The 22,939-nt window shown below is 62.0% G+C and overlaps 3 protein-coding genes and 1 long non-coding RNA gene across 4 annotated transcripts; all 4 read right to left on the reverse strand.

Annotated features, from left to right (window-relative positions):
* Positions 1 to 5,420: 5,420 nt before the first annotated feature.
* Positions 5,421 to 8,216, reverse strand: LOC125318055 (Fc receptor-like A). The gene is made up of 6 exons (XM_048288413.1): positions 7,940 to 8,216; positions 7,489 to 7,759; positions 7,215 to 7,334; positions 6,684 to 6,702; positions 6,527 to 6,606; positions 5,421 to 6,442 (listed from the first exon to the last, which is right to left on the reverse strand). Exons 1-6 carry the CDS (start codon positions 8,214 to 8,216, stop codon positions 6,355 to 6,357), a joined length of 855 nt encoding a protein of 284 aa, XP_048144370.1. The 3' UTR covers positions 5,421 to 6,354.
* Positions 7,723 to 8,595, reverse strand: LOC125318168. Its single transcript, XR_007200287.1, has 3 exons — positions 8,512 to 8,595; positions 7,940 to 8,024; positions 7,723 to 7,759 (listed from the first exon to the last, which is right to left on the reverse strand). It is a non-coding gene; the product is annotated as an uncharacterized LOC125318168 (long non-coding RNA).
* Positions 8,596 to 12,003: 3,408 nt separating this feature from the next.
* Positions 12,004 to 16,285, reverse strand: LOC125318056 (Fc receptor-like protein 4). The gene is made up of 11 exons (XM_048288414.1): positions 15,976 to 16,285; positions 15,350 to 15,370; positions 15,031 to 15,261; positions 14,459 to 14,713; positions 14,084 to 14,362; positions 13,353 to 13,622; positions 12,962 to 13,264; positions 12,796 to 12,882; positions 12,370 to 12,391; positions 12,202 to 12,281; positions 12,004 to 12,119 (listed from the first exon to the last, which is right to left on the reverse strand). Exons 1-11 carry the CDS (start codon positions 16,004 to 16,006, stop codon positions 12,004 to 12,006), a joined length of 1,695 nt encoding a protein of 564 aa, XP_048144371.1. The 5' UTR covers positions 16,007 to 16,285.
* A 3,419-nt stretch (positions 16,286 to 19,704) lies between these two features.
* LOC125318057 (Fc receptor-like protein 5) lies at positions 19,705 to 21,821 on the reverse strand. Its single transcript, XM_048288415.1, has 3 exons — positions 21,450 to 21,821; positions 20,416 to 20,809; positions 19,705 to 19,831 (listed from the first exon to the last, which is right to left on the reverse strand). The coding sequence occupies exons 1-3, from the start codon at positions 21,796 to 21,798 to the stop codon at positions 19,705 to 19,707; spliced, it is 870 nt and encodes a 289-aa protein (XP_048144372.1). The 5' UTR covers positions 21,799 to 21,821.
* Positions 21,822 to 22,939: the final 1,118 nt, after the last annotated feature.

Consider the following 22,939-nt stretch of genomic DNA (forward strand, 5'->3'; position numbering starts at 1 on the left):
TCTCTCTCCGGCAGTAGAAGGAAGAGGCCGTTTGTGCTGAGAGTCAGTCGGGGGGCGGGTTCTGACCTGGAGGGGCACATCCAGAGGGGTCCTGTCCTGGGGGAGGTCCCTGTTCTGAGGTGACACATCCTGAGGGGATCCTGTCCCAGGGCTGCCCCATCCCGGCCAGGGGGGTCCTCTCCTGGGGGATGGCGGTGCTGGGGGGGGGTCTCTGGACACATTCCTGAGGGGGGGCCCTCTCCCTGTGGTGGCACATCCTGGGGAGCCCTGTGCAGGGGGAGTCCTGCCTGCTCCCACTGTCCCCAGCCGCCCCTGCTTTTTAGGGTGTTGGAGGTGAGGATTTTTCCTTTTGTTTTCTTTCTCCCCGAGAATTTTCTCCCATTTGCTGTTAAGAGACAATAACGACCATACTTTAGAGAGACAAAATAAGTGGCCAAGATGTGGGGAAGAGTTGATGCTGGCTGAAGCCTCTTAGCCAGTGGAGCTTTTCTCTTTGGAAGGGCAGAGATACCGAGAGATTTTGGCTTGGGGGTGAGGGGTGGGCTTAGCTCCAGCTCTTCCTTGGTCTGGGGATCAGAGGGAACAGTCGAGCTGCTGCTCAGTGCAGGGAGAATTCGGAGTCCAGCCCTGTCCTGCTTCTCCCTTCCTGTGGGTGAGCCTTTGCTCGGAAGAGCAGCTGTTGAACTGCGACCTTATTAACAGCGGACCCCACTGGAAAAAGACCCTCACCATCTGCTCGGGTGCCTCAGGGGAAAACCTGGGGTCCCAAGCCCCTCCCTCTCTGAGGGAGCCTCTCCCGGCTGCGTTTGGGAGCCAGGCTGCCACTGCCCAGCCCCGCCGTTTTTCTGCCACTGCTCTGGTTTTTTTCACTACACTCTAACCCAGCACCGCCTGCCTGCCGGGACACCCCGCGGCTCCTGCTACAGCTGCGGAGCTTCTGTTGCATTTTGTTTTGCCACTTCAGGCTTCACTGGCCTATGCTGTCCCAGCTGCTGCTCCCAGGTTCCTGCTGCAGCCCCTTTCGCCATCCCGAGGGGTACCGGGCCTGGCTGCCCTTGGGGGTTTGTAAAGGAAGCCGCTTTTCCATCCCTCCCGCCGGCTGCGCCGCCATCGCCGCGTGAGGGAGAGACAGGGCCGAGCTCGCGCCACAGCGCCCCCTGCTGGCGGGGGGAATACTGCACCCACCCCGCCAGGCCGGGAGCCACCAGCGCCCCTGGCGGCCGTGAGTGGAACTGCAGGGAGGGGAACGGGCCCGTGGTGAGAGAGGCACCAGCACCGGGTCTGGTGCCAGCACCGGGTCTGGTACAGGGTCTGGCACCGGCACTTTGTCTGGTCCTGGCACCAGGGTCCGGTACTGGCACTGGGTCTGGTCCTGGCACTGGGTCTGGCACCGGGTCTAGCACCGGCATCAGGTCTGGTACTGGCACCAGGTCTGGTACCAGGTCTGGTTCCAGCACTGGGTCTGGTCCTGGCACTGTGTCTGGTGCTGGCACCGGGTCTGGTTCTGGCATCGGGTCTGGTACTGGCACCGAGGTCTGGTTCTGCCACCTGGTTCTGGTTCTGGTTCTGGCACGGGGGTCTGCCTCTGGCAAGAGGGTCTGCTTCTTGCACCAGGTTCTTGTCCTGGCACTGAGTTCTGGTCCTGTCACTGGGTTGTGGTCCTGGATCCGGGTTCTGGTTCTGGCACCAGGTTTGTGATCCTGGCACTGGGTTCCGGTTCTTTCACTGGGTTCTGGTTCTTTCACCGGGTTCTGGTCCTGGCACCAGGGTCTGGTTCTGGCCCTGGGTTCTGGTCCTGGCCCTGGGTTCTGGTTCTGTTTGTTGTTGCTGCCATTGTCGTCTGTTTGCCCTGTTGTACATATGTACACTCACTAGTCAAGAACTGTTATTCCTGTTCCCATATCTTGGCCTGAAAGCCCCATAATTTCACATAATAATTCTCCATCCCAAGGGAGGTTCCCACCTTCCTGGGCAGACATGTGTCTTTCAAACCAAGACATAGTGGCAGCCCAAAATTGGAGAATCCCATTCCTAAAGCCCGTCAGAGCTGAACAAGCAAACAGCATTTCTGCCAGTTTAACCAAAAAGCTTCATTTTTTGTCCCAGGAGGAGGGAACCAGGTCCTGTGCCCCCTTGGAACTGGGAGGGGGGACGGTAAGCCACTTGCTGTACTGGGAGCACTGGGAGGGGGATTGCAGAACCACTGGGAGCATGGGGGTTGAGAGGAACCAATCTGATTTTCATTTATGCCTCAAGATATGTTACACATGAGGTGGAAAATTACTCTAGGGGCTCTACACGTCATGGGAAGCCTGTCCAGGGGAGGCTTCAGCTGGCAGCCGATCAGGGGTGAGAAAGCTTCCATGATGAGGCCGTGAGTGACCCTGCACTGGCCAGTGGGACAGATGCCTGGAGGCCTGGAAAAATGCCCAGTACAAAAAATGCCCAGGAAATGGGGCTGTGGGAGGAACCTTAGCACATAAAAGCAGTTAATTCACACAGGAGCCATTTTACTTTGGGTTTCTTGGAGGGATCAGGGGCTTGCTCGGAGGGTCATCTTGGCCTTCCTCCCCTGTGCCAGTTTGTCCAAATTTAGAACTACATCCTCTGAGAGAAGGCAGGTTCCAAACCATCCCTCCCCCACCACGATCGGAAAAAACCACTTTTTCCTCAAAGAAAAGTGAAAGAGATAAAAACTATTTATTTAACAAAGACACAGGAAAAAAAAGAGACTAATGCTAAATAATGAAACCTCTTGCTGTAGAGGGAAAACCTGGGAAAATTTCAGAGTCCTTCCATAGTCTCTCTCTCTCCCCATCCTTGGAGCTGGGACGGGGTGGTGGGCCCACCTCCAGGGCCAAGGCTTCGGTGGAAATTCCTCCTGATGTATTCTGATGTGGAAACAGTCCAGCAGAAAAAAGGAAAAAGACCGAAGTCCCAGGAAAACAAAAGTTCAACTCTCCGTCTCTCTCCGGAGAAGAAGAAAACCGAAAGCTGGCTGAACAAGCAAGCAGGGCGCTTCTCCTCTCCCCTCCCACAGCAGCAGAACACAGAAGAAAAAAAATGCAGACAACAAGAGTGTGTTATCTCTCTCTGTGTCCTTGAAAAGCACTGCTTGGAGAAGTTTGCTCAGTTTTCTCTCTCTATGCTTAGGCTCAGTTTAAAAGCATAGAAAGGCATCCAACTAATTCCTGGGCATAGAGCAGCGATAGGGAATACAACATCAAGTCACCCCAAGACATCCCCCCTTGCCTTTTCCTCCTGCGGCCTGGCTTCCCTGTCCGCACCTGTTCTGCCCTGCTTCGCCGCTCCCGCGAGGCAGCTCATGGCTGCGATGGCCCGGTGCGCGGCCGCTTCCCCGACAGAGCGGGCACGGCCTGCACCAGCCTCAGCCGCCGCCGTGTTTCCCGCGTTGCCCGCGTTGCAACCAGCGTGCCGCACCAGCCCACGGCGGTACCAACCCGCAGTACCAGCCCATGGCAGCCGGCCCGCAGCAGCCGGACCGCAGCCGTTCTTAGCCAGCACCGGAGACGCGCTGCCACAGCTGCTTGGGAATCGCGCCCAGCCCCTCACAAAAGCCACGCGGGCTCGCTGAGGACGCGCAGGATGTGCTGCATCTGCCGAGCCGACAGAGCGTCCGGTGTTCTTGCAGTAACGCTGTGCCTGTCTTCTGTTTCTGATTCTGTCTTTTCCCCTCTCTACTCTCTTTGCTATCCCCCTTCGCTGAGAACACTTACCCTCCTTCATCAAGAAACAGTTCTCAGATACAACATTGCCGTGTTTGTGCTTCATTTTTGTCCAAGAAATGTAACAAAAAAGATTCTCCCCGACTCCCCCTTTTGCAGCAGGATGGGATAGGGGTAGTGGGAGGGGGAATGGGGAAGCCCTGGGTGTACTGGGAGCACTGTGGGGAGAGAATGGGGAAGTCACTGGGGGTACTCGGAGCACTCCAATGGGGGTTGGGGAGCCCCTGCAGGTACTGAAAAGGGGATGGGGGAGCCCCTGGGGGTACTGGGAGAGGGAATGGGGAGCTCTGGGTGGCCTGTGCAGCCACCCCCGACTCACGACCATGTCCCTTGGAAGGATGGGCAACCACAGGAGCCATGGAGGGGGCACCCCCAGTGCCCCCCAGTGCCCCCCACTTGCCAGAGTGTCACAGCTTTTGTTGTAGATTGTCATAGATGTTGCTGGGTTCCCACGGTTGCCTGTGCGGCCCCAGCAGCTCCATGTAGGTCGCCTGAGGCTCCTCCACCAGGGGTGCCAGGGGCTGCGGGGTGGCCCTGTGGGAATAAGGGGTTGTGTGGAAGGGAATGGGAGGTCCTGGGGGTTTGGGTAAAAGGGGGGTCATGGCTGAAGCCCCCCACTCACCTTTCCTGGTGCTTCCTGGTGGCTGCAAAGGAAAACTGGAGGGGTGACTTTGGGGTCCCAGGGGCCCTCATCCATCCTCAGGAATCCTGAAACCCCACTGGACCCTCAATTCCCCACAGGACTCCTGAGTATCCCTAATGCGTTTGTGTATTTTTGTCCTCTTGAGAATATCTGGCAGATATTTCTCCCATGTGCGCACCCAGAGAAAAGGAACGTCTTGGTTTAAAAGGCAGCTGCAGCACAGGGACAGCGCGGGCCGGGAGCAGTGGCTTGGGAGGTCAAAGCGGGGCTGAATTGGAGCTGCTTGGGCCAATGCCCGAGTTGTGCTCTGGGTGCTGCAGACCCTTAATGAGGTGCTGCAATTAGAGCTGGGCTTCCTAAAGGTCAGCCGTGCTCCTAAAGCATCCCTGTGCACAAACACACGGCTCTGCTGCCTCTCGCGGGCGTTTTGGGATCCTGAGGCAGCACTGGACACATTTTGAGGGACAGGTGCCCTCAGCTGTGGCCAGAAGGAGCTGTTTTGGCTGCCGGGAAGGTTGTGTGGTGCTCACTGCTGGTGTTGGGGATGATTGAGCGCCTCTGCCATGTGGCCGGTGCTTGGCGCTGGGCGGCCGGGAAGGCCGAGCTGGAGCAGCAGCTGAGGCGGGAGCGGCTGGAGCAGGCGGCCCATGGGAGCAGCAGCTGGCCACACAGGTGGAGCAGGAGCGCCGGGAATTCCGCAGGGTGCTCAGGTGAGGCACAGGGGGCCGGGGGGCACTGGCTGGGAGGGGCCGGGATGGAGGGACCGGGAGCCCACAGGGGAGCCCCGAGGGGGGAGGGACCGAAATGGCCGAGGGGAGACCCCAGGACGGCGGGGGAGCAGAGACCCCGGCGTGGAGCCCGCGGAAAGGAGGGACCGCAATGGTGGTCCCAGAGCACTGGGAAGGGGCCCGGCTGCCATCGAGCTGCGGGTGCCGGGACTGTCACGGGGTGTCCGAAGTGACTGTGACAGCGCCTCCGAAGCTGCTGTTGCGATGTGTGGGGACCGACTGTTGCCATGGCAATGTCTCCCACAGATCCTGGAACTAGAGGCGTGTGCTGGAACAGGCCAGAGTAGTGGGCCTGGAGCTGCCCTGAGCTGGGAAGGGCAAATCCAAGGCATGGCAGAAATACAACTGCAGCAGCCAAGAGGAGCCAGAGGGCTGGGAGAGGAACAGCCCTGCAGGCAGCGAGCACAGGAGGAGGGAGTGGCACGAGGGGCTGCAGGTGCTGGAGCGGGTATTTCAGGGAGCCCAAAGGGCATTGTTGGGCTTTGGCAGAGCTGCTATGGAGACAGAGGCAATTCCACAGCTCAATCCCTGGCCTGGGCTCTCCCAGGACCCTTCTGCTGTGGGGCTGCTGAGGGTGCACGAACAACAGGGACCTACGGCCACCACAACAGGGCCCCGTCGGCAAGACGGCACCGAGCAGGACTGCAGGACGCCATGCCTGGGATGAGCCATGACCTGGAGAGCTGGGAGTGCTCAGGCAGACCTGCTGAGCCTTCAAGAGCCCCACATGGCCAGAGCATGAGTCCAGTGGAGAGTGGCCACTGACAGGGACTGTGGGGGCCTGAACCAAGTGCCAGCCCCACTGAGAGCGGCTGTGCCAGACATGCCGGAACTCCAGGGCGAGCTGGAGTCCGAGACAGCCAAGTGGTGCCAGCATGGATGTTGCCAATGCCTTTGTCCCCATTCCTGTGGCAGCAGAGGGCAGGCCACAGTTTGCCCTGACCTGGAGGGGCGTCCAGAGCCCCTGGAACTGACTGGAAACACAGCCCACCCTGTGCCATGGACTGATCCCGACTGCCCTGGGAAAGGGGGAGGCTCTGGAACACCCCCAGGGCCTTGGTGACATCATGGTGTGGGGCAGCACGGCGGAGGAGGGTTTGGGAAAGGGGCCAAGAGAATCCAGAACCTCCCAGTGCCCCTTTAGTGGCCCCAGAATCACATCTTGTTGTCCCTGATGTCACTGGGTTCCCACGGCCTTGTGTGGGCTCCTGGCAGCTCTGCATAGGTCACCTGGCGGTCCTGGGGTTGGGTAGTGCAGGGGGATCCTGTGAGAGATCCTGGTTGTGGGTACCTGGGTGGGGGGGGTGACACCCATGGGGGACGTGTCCCCATCCCTCCCCTGTACTCACCCCCTGCCCACCCAGTGCCTACAATGTGGGTGTACAGCACCTCCCCCTCTTGCCAGGGGCCTGAAGGCTCCGGGGGGGCCCTGCAGGACAAAAGGGGGTGTGAAGGGTATCTGCAGAGGAGGGAAAAGGCGGTCCATGGCCACAGCCCCCCACTCACCTGTCCTGGGGCTTCCTGGCTGCTGCAAGGAAAGGTGGGGGGATGACTGTGGGGTCCCCAGGGCTCCTGAACCCTCCTTGGACCCTGGGTCATCCAACCCCCCCTAGGACTCCTGATTGCCTCCAGGACCTCCAAACACCCCCAAAGCCCCCAGAACCCTGAACCACCCTGGTACCGCTGACTTCCCTGTGACCTCTGAGCTCCCAGAAGCCCAAGCCTGGCGGGTGAGATGCACCCCCCCGCCCAAACTCCCCCCAAATCCCTGAAGAGCCCTCAACATCCCTGTAAAACCCTCCAAGACCACCTCAAAGACCCCAGCAGCTCCCAGTGCCACCCCAGTAATCCTCAAGGTTCCCCCCGGGATGATCCAGGAGTCCCTGAAGACCCCTCCAAAGATCCCAGCAGTCAGAGCCAAGGTCACTGGGGCTCAGTCCCCACCATGTCAGGGGCTGTGGGTGCCACCCCATGGCCCCCCAGTCTTGGGGTCTCTCTCTAAACCAAGGAGCCCCATCCACCCCCATTGTCACCCACCCTTGTGTTGCCACCACTGACAGCTCATGGTGACTCCCAGGAGCAGGAGCAGGAACAACAGGGACCCAGCAACTCCTGCAGCCACTGCTGGGGAATGAGGGGTTCTGTGCGTGCTTCCACCTGGAGACAGAAGGTCCTCATCACCCAGGACTGTGACCCACGGTGGAAGCGGCTGTCACGCAGAGTGGGTTGGGATGGAGATGTGATGGATGGGATGGGTGAGATGGGGGCTGCTGTGACTGGTAGGCCCCCCATCCCTGCACTCACTGCTCACCGTGACGCGGAGCCGGGCGCTGCTCTTCCGCACGGCCCCCGCTCGGACCGCACCTGGCAGCTGTAATTCCCCGAGTGGGAGACCCCCAGGGTGGGCAGCAGGAGCTGCGGGGACCCCTGCGGGCCCCCCGCCAACCGCCCGTGCCGGTAGAAGAGGTGCAGGAGGGGGGCTCGGGGCCGCAGGGGGCTGGGGGTGCTGAGGCAGCTGAGATTGAGGGGGGACCCCTCGGTAGGCTCGGGAGAACCCTCCAGCACTGGCACCGGGAAGAGCTCTGGGAAGGAGATGGGGTGGGGGCGATCACTCCAAGCCAGCAGGGGAGGGGATGCTGAGGTGAGGGATTGTGGGGAGCTCACTGTGCAGCGTCAGCAGGAGGATGGGGTGATGCACAACCTGCTGGGGATGAGAGTGGAGGTATCAGGGTATTTGGGGTGGTGGCCGTGGGGGTGCTCACCGTGCACTGTCACAGTCACTGGCACTGACTCCAGCCGGTTGGTTCCCATCTGGCAATTGCAGCGGTAGCGGCCACTGTGGTGCAGCTGCAGGGGAGACAGGGACAACTCTGTCCCGTTGAGGGCCTCCCTCAGATCCTTCTCCTGGTGGTAAAATTGCATCCCGGTGACTGACGTATCCTTCTTGTTCCGGCAGCGCAGTGTCACCATGTCCCCCTCCAGCAGCCCCTGCGTCGGCACGTGCAGCACCAGCCGGTCTGTGGGACAGGGGGGTCCCATCGCACTGAGGGGCCCAAGACAGGTTCAAGGTGGGTCCCCACAGCCGCAGGGACCTCTGGGGGCAGTCTCCATTGCCCGGGAGGATCTCAGGAACACCAGGGGTAACCCCATGGCACTGTTGTCGCCATGAGGGTCCCATTACACTGGGATGCGCTGGGGTGCAATGGGATGCACTGGGACGTCCCTGCATACAGGGGACAGGCTCACGCCACATGAGGGGTGTGAAGCCACCCATGGGGGGGAGCCCACCCAGACCCACTGGGGAACACGCTGATCATTTCTGATTCCTTCTCACCATTATAAGATGCTCACGGGAGGGCTGCGCCCGGTGCCAGGTCTGTCACACTGGTAGGTGCCACTCTCAGTGACAACGAATCGGTCGGTGGCAGTGGCGGTGCCCGAGCCCTGGCAGGTCAGTGTCACCCGGTCCCACAGCACTGGCAGTGTCCAGGGGGGCTGCACGAGGAGCTGGGTGGTCTGGGTGCCTGCGGGTGACAGGGGACACCAGCCTGCCAGGGCCAGCGCGGGATGGGGACAGCGGAGCGGGGACGTGGCATCCCCCCGAGGACTCACCAGTGAGGCCGAGGATCTGGGCTGGAAGGGAGAAGGGACAGGGCTGGGTGGGGGGGGCACCGCAGGGACAGCAGCACCCGGGGCACAGAGTGTGGGGCTGTCCCCAAACTGTCCCCCTGCGGTCACCGGTTTGGCACGGAGGTCTTGAGGACAGGGACACCTCTGTCACCCTAGGCTGAGGCAGGACACGGGGACACTGTGGACACCCCATGCTTGTACAAGTCACCTCCACACACCCCATGGCACGTGGCTCCATGGCCCATCCTGATGGTGCTTGGCCCTTGTTCCTGTCCCTGCATCCCTGTCCCCCTGGCCCTGTCCCCGCACCTGCCCCAGCCCCAAGGTTCCTTTGGATACATCCCACTCTCTCCATTCCTCTCCCCCCCCTTCCTGTCCCCACAGCCACTCCGGTCACATTTAAGGGCTCCATGCCCATGCTTGGGCTCTGATGGCTTTGGGGACCTCAGGGCACCCCGCAGACCCCCTCTGCCCCCTCCCCACCGCTCTCTGCCTCACCGAGGCCCATCCCCGGGGCCTTAGGCCCGTACCCAGGGCACTCACCCCACAGGAGCAGCACCACCTTCCCGGCCATCTAGGTGTCCCCAGACACCCGGGCTGGCTGTCACACGCTGCCAGGGCCACTTGTCCCCTGGGTGGTGGGAAGGAAGCTTGGTCACATCTCGTCCCCACGTGTTAGTGGTGCTTGCTGGAGCCAGGGTGGTGGCAGGGTGGTGGCCCTTGGTGGTGGCTGGGTGGTGGTTGGGTGGCGGCAGGGTGTAGATACAGCAGGGGACAGGCTGGGGACATGGTGGGACATGGTGTTCCCAGGAGTGGGGGGCTCAGGGAATGTGGGGATCTCAGGATGGGTGCCCCAGGGGAATGGGGAGAGTGGGGAAGTGACAGGGAGTGTCTGTCTGGGGAATGGGGGTCCCCATGTGTCGGGGGGTCCCCAGGACGGGGGTCCTGAGGGTATGGGAGGCAAAGGGGTGGAGGGAAGGGAATGGAGGTGCTGAGCAGCAGGAGACCCAGGATGGGGTTCTGAGAAAAGGGGTCCTGAGGGCTGCCACGGTCGGGTTCCCAGGGGAATGGGGGTCCCAGGGATGGGCAGTGCCTGGGGGAGCTTGTGGGTCGCAGCTCCTTCACGGGGTGCCTCAGATTTTGGGGTGACTCAGGGCCAGGCACGGCCACCCCGGGGCACTCATTACCTGGGGCAGCATTACAGGGGGGTCCTGGGTAGCTCCGGTTCTGTGTCCCCCCCACCCTTTGGCTTTTTCCTCTTTATTTCTGTTTTGTCCTTCATTTCTTCACGTTTGTGCCACGCTGCCTCACCCCCCAGTGTGCGGCTCAGTGATCTTGGGGAGCTCCTGAGCAGGGAACGGGTTGGGGGGACCCTGTGCAGGGGGAATAGGGGGTGCGGGGGCGCATAGAGGGGTGGGGGGGAAGTGGGGAATGGGGGTGTCCGGCTGTGCCCCACAACACTTTCACTTTCTCTCTCGGGCAGCAGAAGGAAGAGGCCGTTTGTGCCGAGAGTCAGTCGGGGGGCGGGTTCTGACCTGGGGGAGCACATCCAGAGGGGTCCTGTCCTGGGGGGGGTCCCTGTTCTGGGGGTGACACGTCCTGGAGGGATCCTGTCCCAGGGCTGCCCCATCCCGGCTGCCAGGGGGGTCCTATCCTGGGGGATGGCGGTGCTGGGGGGGTCTCTGGACACATTCCTTGGTGGGGGGGGTCCCTCTCCCCGTGGTGGCACATCCTGGGAACTCCTGGCCTGGAAGGGCCCGGCCGGCTCCCACTGTCCCTGGTTGGACACTGTGACCTCTGCAGGGCACAAATTTGGGGCTGCCCTGTCCCTTCTATGTCCCTTCCCCTTGACGCTCCCCTCCACTCTGGGAGCCCCCAGTCGCCCTTTGGAATTCCCCAAGGTGCAGCCCCTCTTGCCCATCCTGCAGCCCCCTGTAACCCTTCTGTGGGTGAGAAGCCCCACGGGGTGCCAGTGGGGGTGACAGGGGATGGGTGTCAGTCGCCGAGGGCACAGATCCCGCCACAACCTCCCACAGCCACCCCAAGCCCCCAGCCCTGGCAGGGTTTCAGCGCTGGCAACCAGGAAATGGATGAGACCCTGCAGATGAAACGCTCGGGACACTCCTGGCTGTGCCCCGCTCTGCCCACAACACCTGAGCACCAACCTGCCCCCTCTGCCTCAACACCCGCATGGAAAAAGGGAGCATTTTTCCTTCTGGAAATGGCTGATTTGGCCAAAAATTGATACCGAACAACTGAGATACCGCCAGTGTTGGAGTGTTGAAGCTGTGGTGAGGCTGCCCCCCTTCTCCTGCTCCCACTGCCCCCCCCCCCGCCCCCGGGTGGTTTCTGTGCTGGGGAGTTGGGACACTTTGGGTTTATTGGTTTTGGGAGAAAACCTATTTCAGACTTCTCCATTCTCACTCATCCCCTGCAGGATCTGAGCCGGCAAGAGCAGCTTGGGAATGGAGCCCCAGGCAGGAAGCAGCTCCCAAACTCCTCCGTGCAGCCAGTGGCCATCTGAGTGTGGGGCCAGGCCACGCCACAGCCCCACTGCTCAGGGATGGGCATTGGCCAGCCCTGCTCTGGCCAGCCCCAGGGGCAGCCAGGACCTGAGGGTCCCCCCCACCCCCTGGGCTTTGACTCTGGCAGCTTTAGAGCTGCTGCAAGGTGAGAATTGTGTGGGGGAAAAGGCGTGGCTGTGGTTTGCTCAGGCCTGCGAGAAGCACAAAAGCCAAGGGGAGCCCAAGCAGTGGCTCTGCGAGCGAGGGCCTTTGATGGTTTGCAGAGCAGGGCTGGCTGGAAAGCGCCCCTGCAGGGGCAGCTGCGAGGGAAGCAGCCCGGAAATGCAGCAATGGATCATTTTGTCCCTGTGCCCAAGGCACTGAGGGAGCCCCAAAACTCAGGCAAATGCCACAAGGATCTGCTCAGCACCCTGAGCGGGACCCTCCTCCTTCCTGCCTTGCTGTGGGCTGACGCTGCCCGCATGCCCCGCACCCACCAAAGCCGCTCTCTCACTGCCCTCCACAGCCAGACAGGGAGAGAAAGTTTTTAGTAGAAGCAAAGAATTGGAGAATCCCGTTCCTAAAGCAGGACATAGCTGAACAAAGAAAGACCATTTCTCCCAGTTTCAGCAAAAAGCTGCATTTTGGGCCCAACAGAAATCAGTCAGGTCCTCCAGTGTTCCCCAGCATCCTCAGTGTCCCGGCACGTTCCCGTAGATGTCACTGGGTGCCCGCGGTCGCCCGTGGGGTCCCGGCAGCTCCGCGTAGGTCACTTGGGCATCCTGGGGTGGAGCGGTGCAGGTGGGCCCTGCAGGAGACCCTGGCTGTGGCATCTGTGTGACACCCCCCGTGGGTGACGTGTCCCTTTGTGTGTCCCACCCCGGACTCACCCTGCGTCCGCTTCGTCCTTGTGACGTGGGTGTACAGCACCTCCCCCTCCTCCAGGGGTGCCGGGGGCTCCGGGGGAGCCCTGCAGGGATGGGGGGATGTGTGAGAGGGGATGGGAGGTCTTGGGGTTGGGGTAAAAGGGGGGGTCATGGCTGGAGCCCCCCACTCACCTTTCCTGGTGCTTCCTGGAGGCTGCAAAGGAAAGGGGTGGGGGTGACTGTGGGGTCCCCAGGGCCGTGGCCTCCCTCAGGAATCCTGAACTCCCACAGGGCTCTCAATTCCCCCCAGGACTCCCCAGCATTCCTGGAGCCCCTAAGAACCCCTGAACCACACCAGTGCCCCTGGTTCGGATGTCCCTGGTGCCCCAAGGCTGGCAGGGATGGGCACCCTCCAAACTGCCCCAGGATTCCTGAAAGAACCCCCAGCATCCCTGCACCACCCTCCAACACCACCCCAAATCATTGAGGACCTCGAGCAAAGGTCGCTGGCGACTCAGCACTGCCCAAGTCAGTGGCTGTGGGTGCTGCCCCATCATCCCCACATTCTAGGTGGCTTCCCAGATACCCAGGGCCCCCATTGGCCCCATTGTCACCCACCCAGGCGGAGCCACCGGTGACAGCCCACAATGACACCCAGGAGCAGGACCAGGAACAGGAGGGACCCGGCAACCCCTGCGGCCACTGCTGGGGACAGAGGGGGACACATCAGGGTCACCTGTCACTGCGGGGGTGCTGCAATCCCAATGACCCCGAGTGACCCCACCTGTGTCCCAGTGTGCCTGCGGTGTCGCCGTCAGTGCCAGCTCGGGGCTGAGTGCCCGGAACACGCGGTGCCCGTCCTGTCCCAGCTGGTTGGTAGCCACACACTGGTAGGTGCCGGAATGTCCCACATGGACGCCCCCGAGCTCCAGGAGGGGACCCCGGGCCACCTCACGGCCGTTGCGCAGCCAGGTGAAGGTGACAGGGGCTGAGCCCACCTGCACCGAGCAGCGCAGGGTCACGGGGTCACCTGTGCGCACCGGGTGTGCCAGGGCACCGGGGCTGATGGTGGCATTGGCCACGGGCACTGTGGGGACACAGACGGGGCTGGCACCTGGCATGGGGGATGGTGATGTGGTGGGTGGGGTCACCCCATTCCGGAGGTTCCCGCTCACCCAGGACGGTGACATTTATGGGGACACTCTCAGCCACGCTGTCCCCGTCGCTGGTCCTGCACTGGTAGTGGCCGCTGTCATTGTCCCCAACGTGGCGCAGCTCCAGGTGGGGGCCGGTGCCCAGCAGTGCCCACGAGTCACCCCGGTGCCAGGAGAAGGACAGGGGACCTGTCCCCGTGGCCACTGCGCAGCTCAGCACCAGGCGGTCCCCCAGTGCCACCTGTCCCCCGGGGGGCTGCGCCGACACGGACACCCCTGAGAGCGGGACCCCTGCGGGAGAGGCAAAAAGGGAATGGGGTACCTTGGAGGGTGGGGGACGCCAGGGACCAATGACGGACTCCGAGAACAGAGGATCAGGGAGGGATGGGGGGACCCCATTGAGGAAGAAGGGGGCCAAGAGATGGAGGAGAGGTTTGAAAAGGGAGGAAGAGACCCCAGGGAGAGATTGGAAATTAAGGGAGTGGAGACCTGGAGAGGATTGGAGGGAACCACAGGGAAGGTTTTTTGGAGCCAGGAATGGATGGGATCCGTGGACCTTGGAGTGACCTAAGTGAGGGGGAGGTCTACCTAGGAAGGGGTAAGGGGACCCAAGGAGGGATGCAGGGATCAGGGAATGTGAAGGGAGGGTCCAGGGAAAGACCTGGGAAGGCAGGGACGCACGCAGAGGGTTGAGCAGGACTGAGGGACCCGTGGCAGCTGTCGGGGCTCCCCGCGCCCATCCCCGCACTCACTGCGCACCGTGACGCGGAGCTGGGCGCTGCTCTTCTGCACGGCCCCCCTCTCGGAGCGCACCTGGCAGCTGTAATTCCCCGAGTGGGAGACCCCCACGGCGGGCAGCAGGAGCTGCGGGGACCCCTGCGGGCCCCCCACCAACCGCCCATGCCGGTAGAAGAGGTGCAGGAGGGGGGCTCGGGGCCGCAGGGGGCTGGGGGTGCTGAGGCAGCTGAGATTGAGGGGGGACCCCTCGGCGGGCTCGGGAGAACCCTCCAGCACCGGCACCGGGAACAGCTCTGGGAAGGAAATGGAATGGGGGACGGTGACCCTAAGTCCATGGGAAGTGGTTTGGGGCTGTCGGGATATTGGAGTTCCCGCTATGGGGTGCTCACCGTGCACTGTCACTGTCACGGGCACTGACCGTGACAGCCTGAAGCCTTCCAAGCCCTCGCAGTGGTAGCGGCCGCTGTGGTGCAGCTGTCGGGGGGACAGGGACAGCTCTGTCCCCTTGAAGGGCCCCCCCAGATCCTTCTCGTCCTGGTAAAATCGCACCCTGGTGACTGACGTATCCTTCCAGCCTCGGCAGCGCAGTGTCACCGTGTCCCCCTCCAGCAGTGCCCGCGCCGGCACCTGCAGCACCAGCCGGTCTGTGGGACAGGAGGGTCCCATCGCACTGAGGGGCTCGACACAGGTCCGAGGTGGGTCCCCACAGCACCAGGGACCTCTTGGGAGAGTCTCCATTGCATGGGAGGATCCCAGGGACACCAGGGGTAACCCCATGGCACTGGAATCGCCATGAGGATCCCATTACACTGGGATGCAGAGGGGTGCACTGGGATGCACTGGGATGTCCCTGTATGCAGGGGACAGGCTCTCGCCACATGAGGGGTGTGGAGCCACCCACGGAGTGGAGCCCACCCAGACCCACTGGGGAACACGCTGATCATTTCTGATCCCTTCTCACCATTGGAGACGCTCACGGGGGGGCTGCGCCCGGTGCCGGGTCTGTCACACTGGTAGGTGCCACTCTCAGTGACAACGAATCGGTCGGGTCCCTGCAGCCACCAGCGCTGCCCGTCCTTGTACCAGGTGGTGGCACCGGCAGTGCCCAAGCCCTGGCAGGTCAGTGTCACCCGGTCCCACAGCACCGGCGGCGTCCAGGGGGGCTGCACGAGGAGCTGGGTGGTCTGGGCACCTGTGGGTGACAGGGGACACCAGCCTGCCAGGGCCAGGGCGGGATGGGGACAGCGGGGCGGGGACGTGGCATCCCCCCGAGGACTCACCAGCGAGGCCGAGGGTCTGGGCTGGAAGGGAGAAGGGACAGGGCTGGGTGGGGGTGGCACAGCGGGGACAGCGGCACCCGGGGCACGGAGTGTGGGGCTGTCCCCAAACTGTCCCCACGGGGTCACCGGTTTGGCACGGAGGTCTTGAGGACAGGGACACCTCTGTCACCCTGGGCTGAGGCAGGACATGGGGACACTGTGGACACCCCATGCTTGGACAAGTCACCTCCACCCACCCCACAGCACCTGTCCCCACGGCCACATCCCCACGGCCCTCTGCCCATGATCCCATCCCAATGGCACCTGGCCCTGTGGCCCATCCTGATGGTGCCTGGCCCTTGTCCCTGTCCCTGCATCCCTGTCCCCCTGGCCCTGTCCCCACAGCTGCCCCAGCCCCAAGGTTCCTTTTGCTACATCCCAGTCCCTCCATTCCTGTCCCCCCCATTCCTGTCTCCACAGCCACCCCACGACTCTGGTCACATTTAAGGGCTCCATGCCCATGCTCGGGCTCTGCTGACCTTGGGGACCTCAGGGCACCCCGCAGACCCCCTGTGCCCCCTCCCCACTGCTCTCTGCCTCACCAGGGCCCATCCCCGGGGCGTCAGGCCCGTGCCCGGGGCACTCACCCCACAGGAGCAGCGCCACCTTCCCGGCCATCCCGCTGTCCCCGGCCACCCGGGCTGCCTGTCACACGCTGCCGGGGCCACTTGTCCCCTGGGTGGCGGGCAGGAAGCGAGGTCACGTCTCATCCCCACGTGTTGGTGGCCCTTGATGGGGGCAGGGTGGGGGCAGGGTGGTGGCAGGGTGGAGACACAGCAGGGGACAGGCTGGGGACATGGTGGGACATGGTGTTCCCAGGAGTGGGGGGCTCAGGGCATGTGGGCATCTCAGGATGGGTGTCCCAGGGGAATGGGGAGAGTGGGGAAGTGACAGGGAGTGTCTGTCTGGGGAATGGGGGTCCCCATGTGTCGGGGGGTCCCCAGGACGGGGGTCCTGAGAGAATGGGGGGCAAAGGGGATGGGGGGAAATGGATGGAGATGCTGGGCAACAGGAGACCCAAGATGGGGTTCCTAGAAAAGGGGGACACAGGGAATGGGGCTTCCAAAGTGGGGTTCCCAGGGGAATGGGTGTCCCAGGGATGGGCAGTGCCTGGGGGAGCTCGTGAGTCTCAGCTCCTTCACCGGGTGCCTCAGATTTTGGGGTGACTCAGGGCCCAGCACAGCCACCCCGGGGCGCTCATTACCTGGGGCAGCATCACAGGGGGGTCCTGGGTAGCTGCGGTTCTGTGTCCCCCCCACCCTTTGGCTTTTTCCTCTTTATTTCTGTTTTATCCTTCATTTCCTCACGTTTGTGCCACGCTGCCTCACTCCCCAGTGTGCGGCTCAGAGATCCTGGGGAACTCCTGAGCAGGGAATGGGTTGGGGGGACCCTGTGTAGGGGGAATAGGGGGTGCTGCCCCATCCTGCAGCCCCCTATCACCCTTCAGTGGGTGAGAAGCCCCACGGGGTGCCAGTGGGGGTGACAGGGGCTGGGTGTCAGTCGGGGAGGGCACAGATCCCGCCACAACCTCCCACAGCCACCCCAAGCCCCCAGCCCTGGCAGGGTCTCAGCGCTGGCAACCAGGAAATGGATGAGACCCTGCAGATGAAACGCTCGGGACACTCCTGGCTGTGCCCCGCTCTGCCCACAACACCTGAGCACCAACCTGCCCCCTCTGCCTCAACACCCGCATGGAAAAATGGAGCTTTTTCCCTTCTGCAAATGGCTGATTTGGCCAAAAATTGATACCACACCACTGAGCCACCGCGAATGTGGAAAAGCTGAAGCTGTTGTGGTGCTGCCCCCCCATCTCCTGCTCCCACTGCCCCCCCACGAGGTTTCCGTCCTGGGCGGATGGGACACTTTGGGTTTATTGGTTTTGGGAGAAAACCTATTCCAGACTTCTCCATTCTCACTCATCCCCTGCAGGATCTGAGCCAGCAAGAGCAGCTTGGGAATGGAGCCCCAGGCAGGAAGCAGCTCCCAAACTCCTCTGTGCAGCCAGTGGCCATCCAAGTGTGGGGCCAGGCCACGCCACAGCCCCACTGCGCAGGGATGGGCATTGGCCAGCCCTGCTCTGGCCAGCCCCAGGGGCAGCCAGGACCTGAGGGTCCCCCCTGCCCCCTGGGCTTTGACTCTGGCAGCTTTAGAGCTGCTGCAAGGTGAGAATTGTGTGGGGGAAAAGGCGTGGCTGTGGTTTGCTCAGGCCTGCGAGAAGCACAAAAGCCAAGGGGAGCCCAAGCAGTGGCTCTGCGAGCGAGGGCCTTTGATGGTTTGCAGAGCAGGGCTGGCTGGAAAGCGCCCCTGCAGGGGCAGCTGCGAGGGAAGCAGCCCGGAAATGCAGTAATGGATCATTTTGTCCCTCTGCCCAAGTGTCATATTTTAGCAGCATAGTCCTGGAAGGGATGTCCTTGCCAAGGGGTGCTTACAGCTTCCTCTGTGACCTAACAGAACTTATCAGCTGGCCAGTTTGAATATGGACAATTCTATAAACCACTTAAAGTTGTGACCGCCTCTGTGATCCACAGTTAAGAGTAGACAAACCCCCCACAGCTCTCTCTCATTTCCGGTGCTGAGACAGGTGGCTGTGGGGCCCGTGTGGGGGCCAGCGGGCCACGGCCATCCTGAAGCCATGGGCCTGTTCCATCCGTGGAAACACCCCCCACTGCCTTGCTGTGGGCAGCTGTAGCGGCTTGGCTCTCCCCCCTCTCCACTGCCATAAGCAAAATTCCAGCTGCAAGGCTGAGGTCAGATTAACCCTTTTATTGCTGTGGAGAGCTGAAAACCTGCGGGAAGAGAAAGAGGAGATGCTTAAAGCTGAAAGTCTGTTGTGAAGCTATGATATATCAGAGTATCCCGTTGTCATTTCATGAAGATCTGGGGGGTGGAGTGTTCAACTCGTAAGCAAAAGCACCTGCGCTGAGATAGGCAGATGCTGACGCAGCTGTAATTTCATGAGAAGTTTGGACAGGGAGAGATGGAAACGATGAGGACTTTTGCTCCAAATGGGAATGGAGAAAACCTCAGTTCCTAGAGATGCTCCCAGAGATAGTCCTAGAGATGAAGATGAGGAAGACCCTTTGTTCTCAGGGAAGGAGGAGGGCCTCTGTTCTTAGAGATGAAATGTTCCCAGAGATGAATGGCTCAACCTTAAAATTTTACCCCAGTAATTTCAAGAGTGGACCCTCGAAAGCAGTGGTGGGAAAAGCTGCAAGTTGGGGGGAAGGGACACACATGCGAGCAGAGAACCAACCCGGGCGGCTGTCTCGTTGTGATAATGTTTTCATAGCATGGGTAAGAGAGACTCCTCTTCCTGAATGGACTGAACAAGGTTATTATGGAAGTGATAAACAGACTGAACATCTCAAGGGTTGTTTTTTACATTGTCAGTAGGAGAAAGGAGGAAGGTGGGGGGAGGAGAAGAGTTCTGAAGGTGTGGAATGATTTTTTTTCTTCTTTTAGGTCTGTTAATAAACTTCTTTATATTCTTTCAAGTTTGGTGCCTGCTTTGTGTTTCTCCTAATTCTTATCTCTAAGAAGGTAAACAGTAATGAGTATTTTGGACCAAACCACTACACCTGCATTGCCTGCGTTGCAACCAGCGTGCCGCACCAGCCCACGGCGGTACCAACCCGCAGTACCAGCCCATGGCAGCCGGCCCGCAGCAGCCGGACCGCAGCCGTTCTTTGCCAACACCGGAGACGTGCTGCCACGGCTGCTTGGAAATCACCCCTGGCCGCTCGCAAAAGCCACGCGGGCTCACGGAGGATGCGCAGGACACGCTGCATCTGCCGAGCCAACGGAGTGCCCGGGGTTCTTGCAGCAACGCTGTGCCTGTCTTCTGTTTCTGTCTCTCTCTTTTCCCCTCTCTACTCTCTTTGCTATCCCCCTTCGCTAAGAACATTTACCCTCCTTCATCAAGAAACAGTTCTCAGATACAACATTGCCGTGTTTGTGCTTCATTTTTGTCCAAGAAATGTATCAAAAAGGATCCTCCCTGACTCCCCCTTTTGCAGCAGGATGGGATAGGGGTAGTGGGAGGGGGAATGGGGAAGCCCTGGGTGTACTGGGAGCACTGTGGGGAGAGAATGGGGAAGTCACTGGGGGTACTCGGAGCACTCCAATGGGGGTTGGGGAGCCCCTGCAGGTACTGAAAAGGGGATGGGGGAGCCCCTGGGGGTACTGGGAGAGGGAATGGGGAGCTCTGGGTGGCCTGTGCAGCCACCCCCGACTCACGACCATGTCCCATGGGCAACCACAGGAGCCATGGAGGGGGCACCCCCAGTGCCCCCCAGTGCCCCCCACTTCCCAGAGTGTCACAGCTTTTGTTGTAGATTGTCGTAGATGTCGCTGGGTTCCCACGGTTGCCTGTGCGGCCCCAGCAGCTCCATGTAGGTCGCCTGAGGCTCCTCCACCAGGGGTGCCGGGGGCTGCGGGTGGGCCCTGTGGGAATAAGGGGTTGTGTGGAAGGGAATGGGAGGTCCTGGGGGTTTGGGTAAAAGGGGGGTCATGGCTGGAGCCTCCCACTCACCTTTCCTGGTGCTTCCTGGTGGCTGCAAAGGAAAACTGGAGGGGTGACTTTGAGGTCCCAGGGGCCTTCATCCACCTTCGGTAATCCTGAACTCCCACTGGACCTTCAATTCCCCTCAGGACCCCTGAGTATCCCTGATGAGCCTCAGAAACCCTGAACCACCCCTCTTCTCCCTTAGCCCCCAGAGCCCCAAGGCTGGCATGGATGGGCACCCTCCAGACTGCCCCAGGATTAAGGAAAGAACTCCCAGCATCCCTGCACCACCCTCCAACATCACCCCAAATCATTGAGGACCTCGAGCAAAGGTCACTGGGGACTCAGCGCTGCCCAAGTCAGTGGCTGTGCGTGCTGCCCCATCACCCCCACATTCTCGGTGGCCTCCCAGCTCCCCAGGGCCCCCATCGGCTTCATTTTCACCCACCCAGGTGATGGCACCACTGACAGCCCACAGTGACACCCACAAGCAGGACCAGGAACAGGAGGGACACGGCAACACCTGCAGCCACTGCTGGGGACAGAGGGGGACACATCAGGGTCACCTGTCACTGCGGGGGTGCTGCAATCCCAATGACCCCGAGTGACCCCACCTGTGTCCCAGTGTGCCCGTGGTGTCACCGTCAGTGCCAGCTCGGGGCTGAGTGCCCGGAACACGTGGTGCCCATCCTGTCCCAGCTGGTTGGTGGCCAGGCACTGGTAGGTGCCGGAATGTCCCACATGGACGCCCCCGAGCTCCAGGAGGGGACCCCGGGCCACCTCGCTGCTGTTGTGCAGCCAGGTGAAGGTGACAGGGGCTGAGCTCACCTGCACCGAGCAGCGCAGGGTCACGGGGTCACCTGCGCGCACCGGCTGTGCCAGGGCACCGGGGCTGATGGTGGCATTGGCCACGGGCACTGTGGGGGGAGAGGCAGGGCTGAGGCCGGGGGAAGGGGCTGGAACGATGGGGGTGGAGGGTGATAACTTGGGATGGCTGTGATATGGGATGTCATGGATGGGGTAACCCTAGGCCAAGGGCTGAGGGGACACGGAGAAGAATGAGGGGCACAGGGCAGGGATGGCGGAACCCAGCAAAGTTGTCTGGGAGTTGCGGCGTCCCCAGGAAGGACTGGGGGACCCGTGGCGGCTGTTTGGGCTCCCCACGCCCATCCCTGCACTCACTGCGCACCGTGACGCGGAGCTGGGCGCTGCTCTACCGCACGGGCCCCTGCTCAGAGTGCACCTGGCAGCTGTAATTCCCCGAGTGGGAGACCCCCACGGCGGGCAGCAGGAGCTGCGGGGACCCCTGCGGGTCCCCCACCAACCGCCCGTCCCGGTAGAAGAGGTGCAGGAGGGGGGCTCGGGGCCGCAGGGGGCTGGGGGTGCTGAGGCAGCTGAGATTGAGGGGGGACCCCTCGGTGGGCTCGGGGGGATCCTCCAGCACTGGCACCGGGAAGAGCTCTGGGAAGGAGATGGGAGGGGGGACAGTGACCCCGAGTCCCTGGGAAGTGGTTTGTGGCTGTCGGCATATGGGAGTTCCCGCTGTGGGGTGCTCACCGTGCACTGTCACTGTCACGGGCACTGACCGTGACAGCTTGAAGCCCTCCAAGCCCTCGCAGTGGTAGCGGCCGCTGTGGTGTGGCTGTAGGGGGGACAGGGACAGCTCTGTCCCATTGAGTGTCCTCCCCAGATCCATCTCGTCCTGGTAAAATCGCACCCTGCTGACCGATGTATCCTTCCTGTTCCGGCAGCGCAGTGTTACTGTGTCCCCCTCCAGCAGTGCCCGTGCCGGCACCTGCAGCACCAGCCGGTCTGTGGGACAGGGGGGTCCCATCGCACTGAGGGGCTCGACACAGGTCCAAGGTGGGTCCCCACAGCAGCGGGGACCTCTGGGGGGAGTCTCCATTGCATGGGAGGATCCCAGGAATACCAGGGGTAACCCCATGGCCTGTTGTCGCCATGAGGGTCCCATTACATTGGGATGCAGAGGGGTGCACTGGGATGCACTGAGATGTCCCTGTATGCAGGGGACAGGCTCACGCCGCATGAGGGGTGTGAAGCCACGCATGGAGCGGAGCCCACCCAGACCCACTGGGGACAACCCTGATCATTTATGATCCCCCCTCACCATTCAAGACGCTCACGGGAGGGTTCAGCCCGGTGCCGGGTTTGTCACACTGGTAGGTGCCACTCTCGTTGACAACGAATCGATCGTACAAGGACGAGCGCTGCCCGTCCTTGTACCAGGTGGTGGCAGCGGCGGTGCCCGAGCCCTGGCAGGTCAGTGTCACCCAGTCCCACAGCACCGGCGGTGTCCAGGGGGGCTGCACGAGGAGCTGGGTGGTCTGGGCGCCTGCGGGTGACAGGGGACACCAGCCTGCCAGGGCCAGGGCGGGATGGGGACAGCGGGGCGGGGACGTGGCATCCCCCCGAGGACTCACCAGCGAGGCCGAGGGTCTGGGCTGGAAGGGAGAAGGGACAGGGCTGGGTGGGGGTGGCACCACGGGGACAGCGGCACCCGGGGCACGGAGTGTGGGGCTGTCCCCAAACTGTCCCCACGGGGTCACCGGTTTAGCACAGAGGTCTTGAGGACAGGGACACCTCTGTCACCCTGGGCTGAGGCTGGACATGGGGACACTGTGGACACCCCATGCTTGGACAAGTCACCTCCACCCACCCCACAGCACCTGTCCCCACGGCCACATCCCCACGGCCCTCTGCCCATGATCCCATCCCAATGGCACCTGGCTCTGTGGCCCATCCTGATGGTGCTTGGCCCTTGTCCCTGTCCCTGCATCCCTGTCCCCACAGCTGCCCCGGCCCCAAGGGTCCTTTGGATACATCCCAGTCCTTACATTCCTGTCCCCCCCATTTCTGTCCCCACAGCCACCCCATGACTCCAGTCACATTTAAGGGCTCCATGCCCATGCTCGGGCTCTGCTGACCTTGGGGACCTCAGGGCACCCCGCAGCCCCCCTGTGCCCCCTCCCCACTGCTCTCTGCCTCACCAGGGCCCATCCCCGGGGCGTCAGGCCCGTGCCCAGGAC

This window comes from Corvus hawaiiensis, chromosome 29 (assembly GCF_020740725.1).
Source record: "Corvus hawaiiensis isolate bCorHaw1 chromosome 29, bCorHaw1.pri.cur, whole genome shotgun sequence".
NCBI classification, from domain to species: Eukaryota; Metazoa; Chordata; class Aves; order Passeriformes; family Corvidae; genus Corvus; species Corvus hawaiiensis.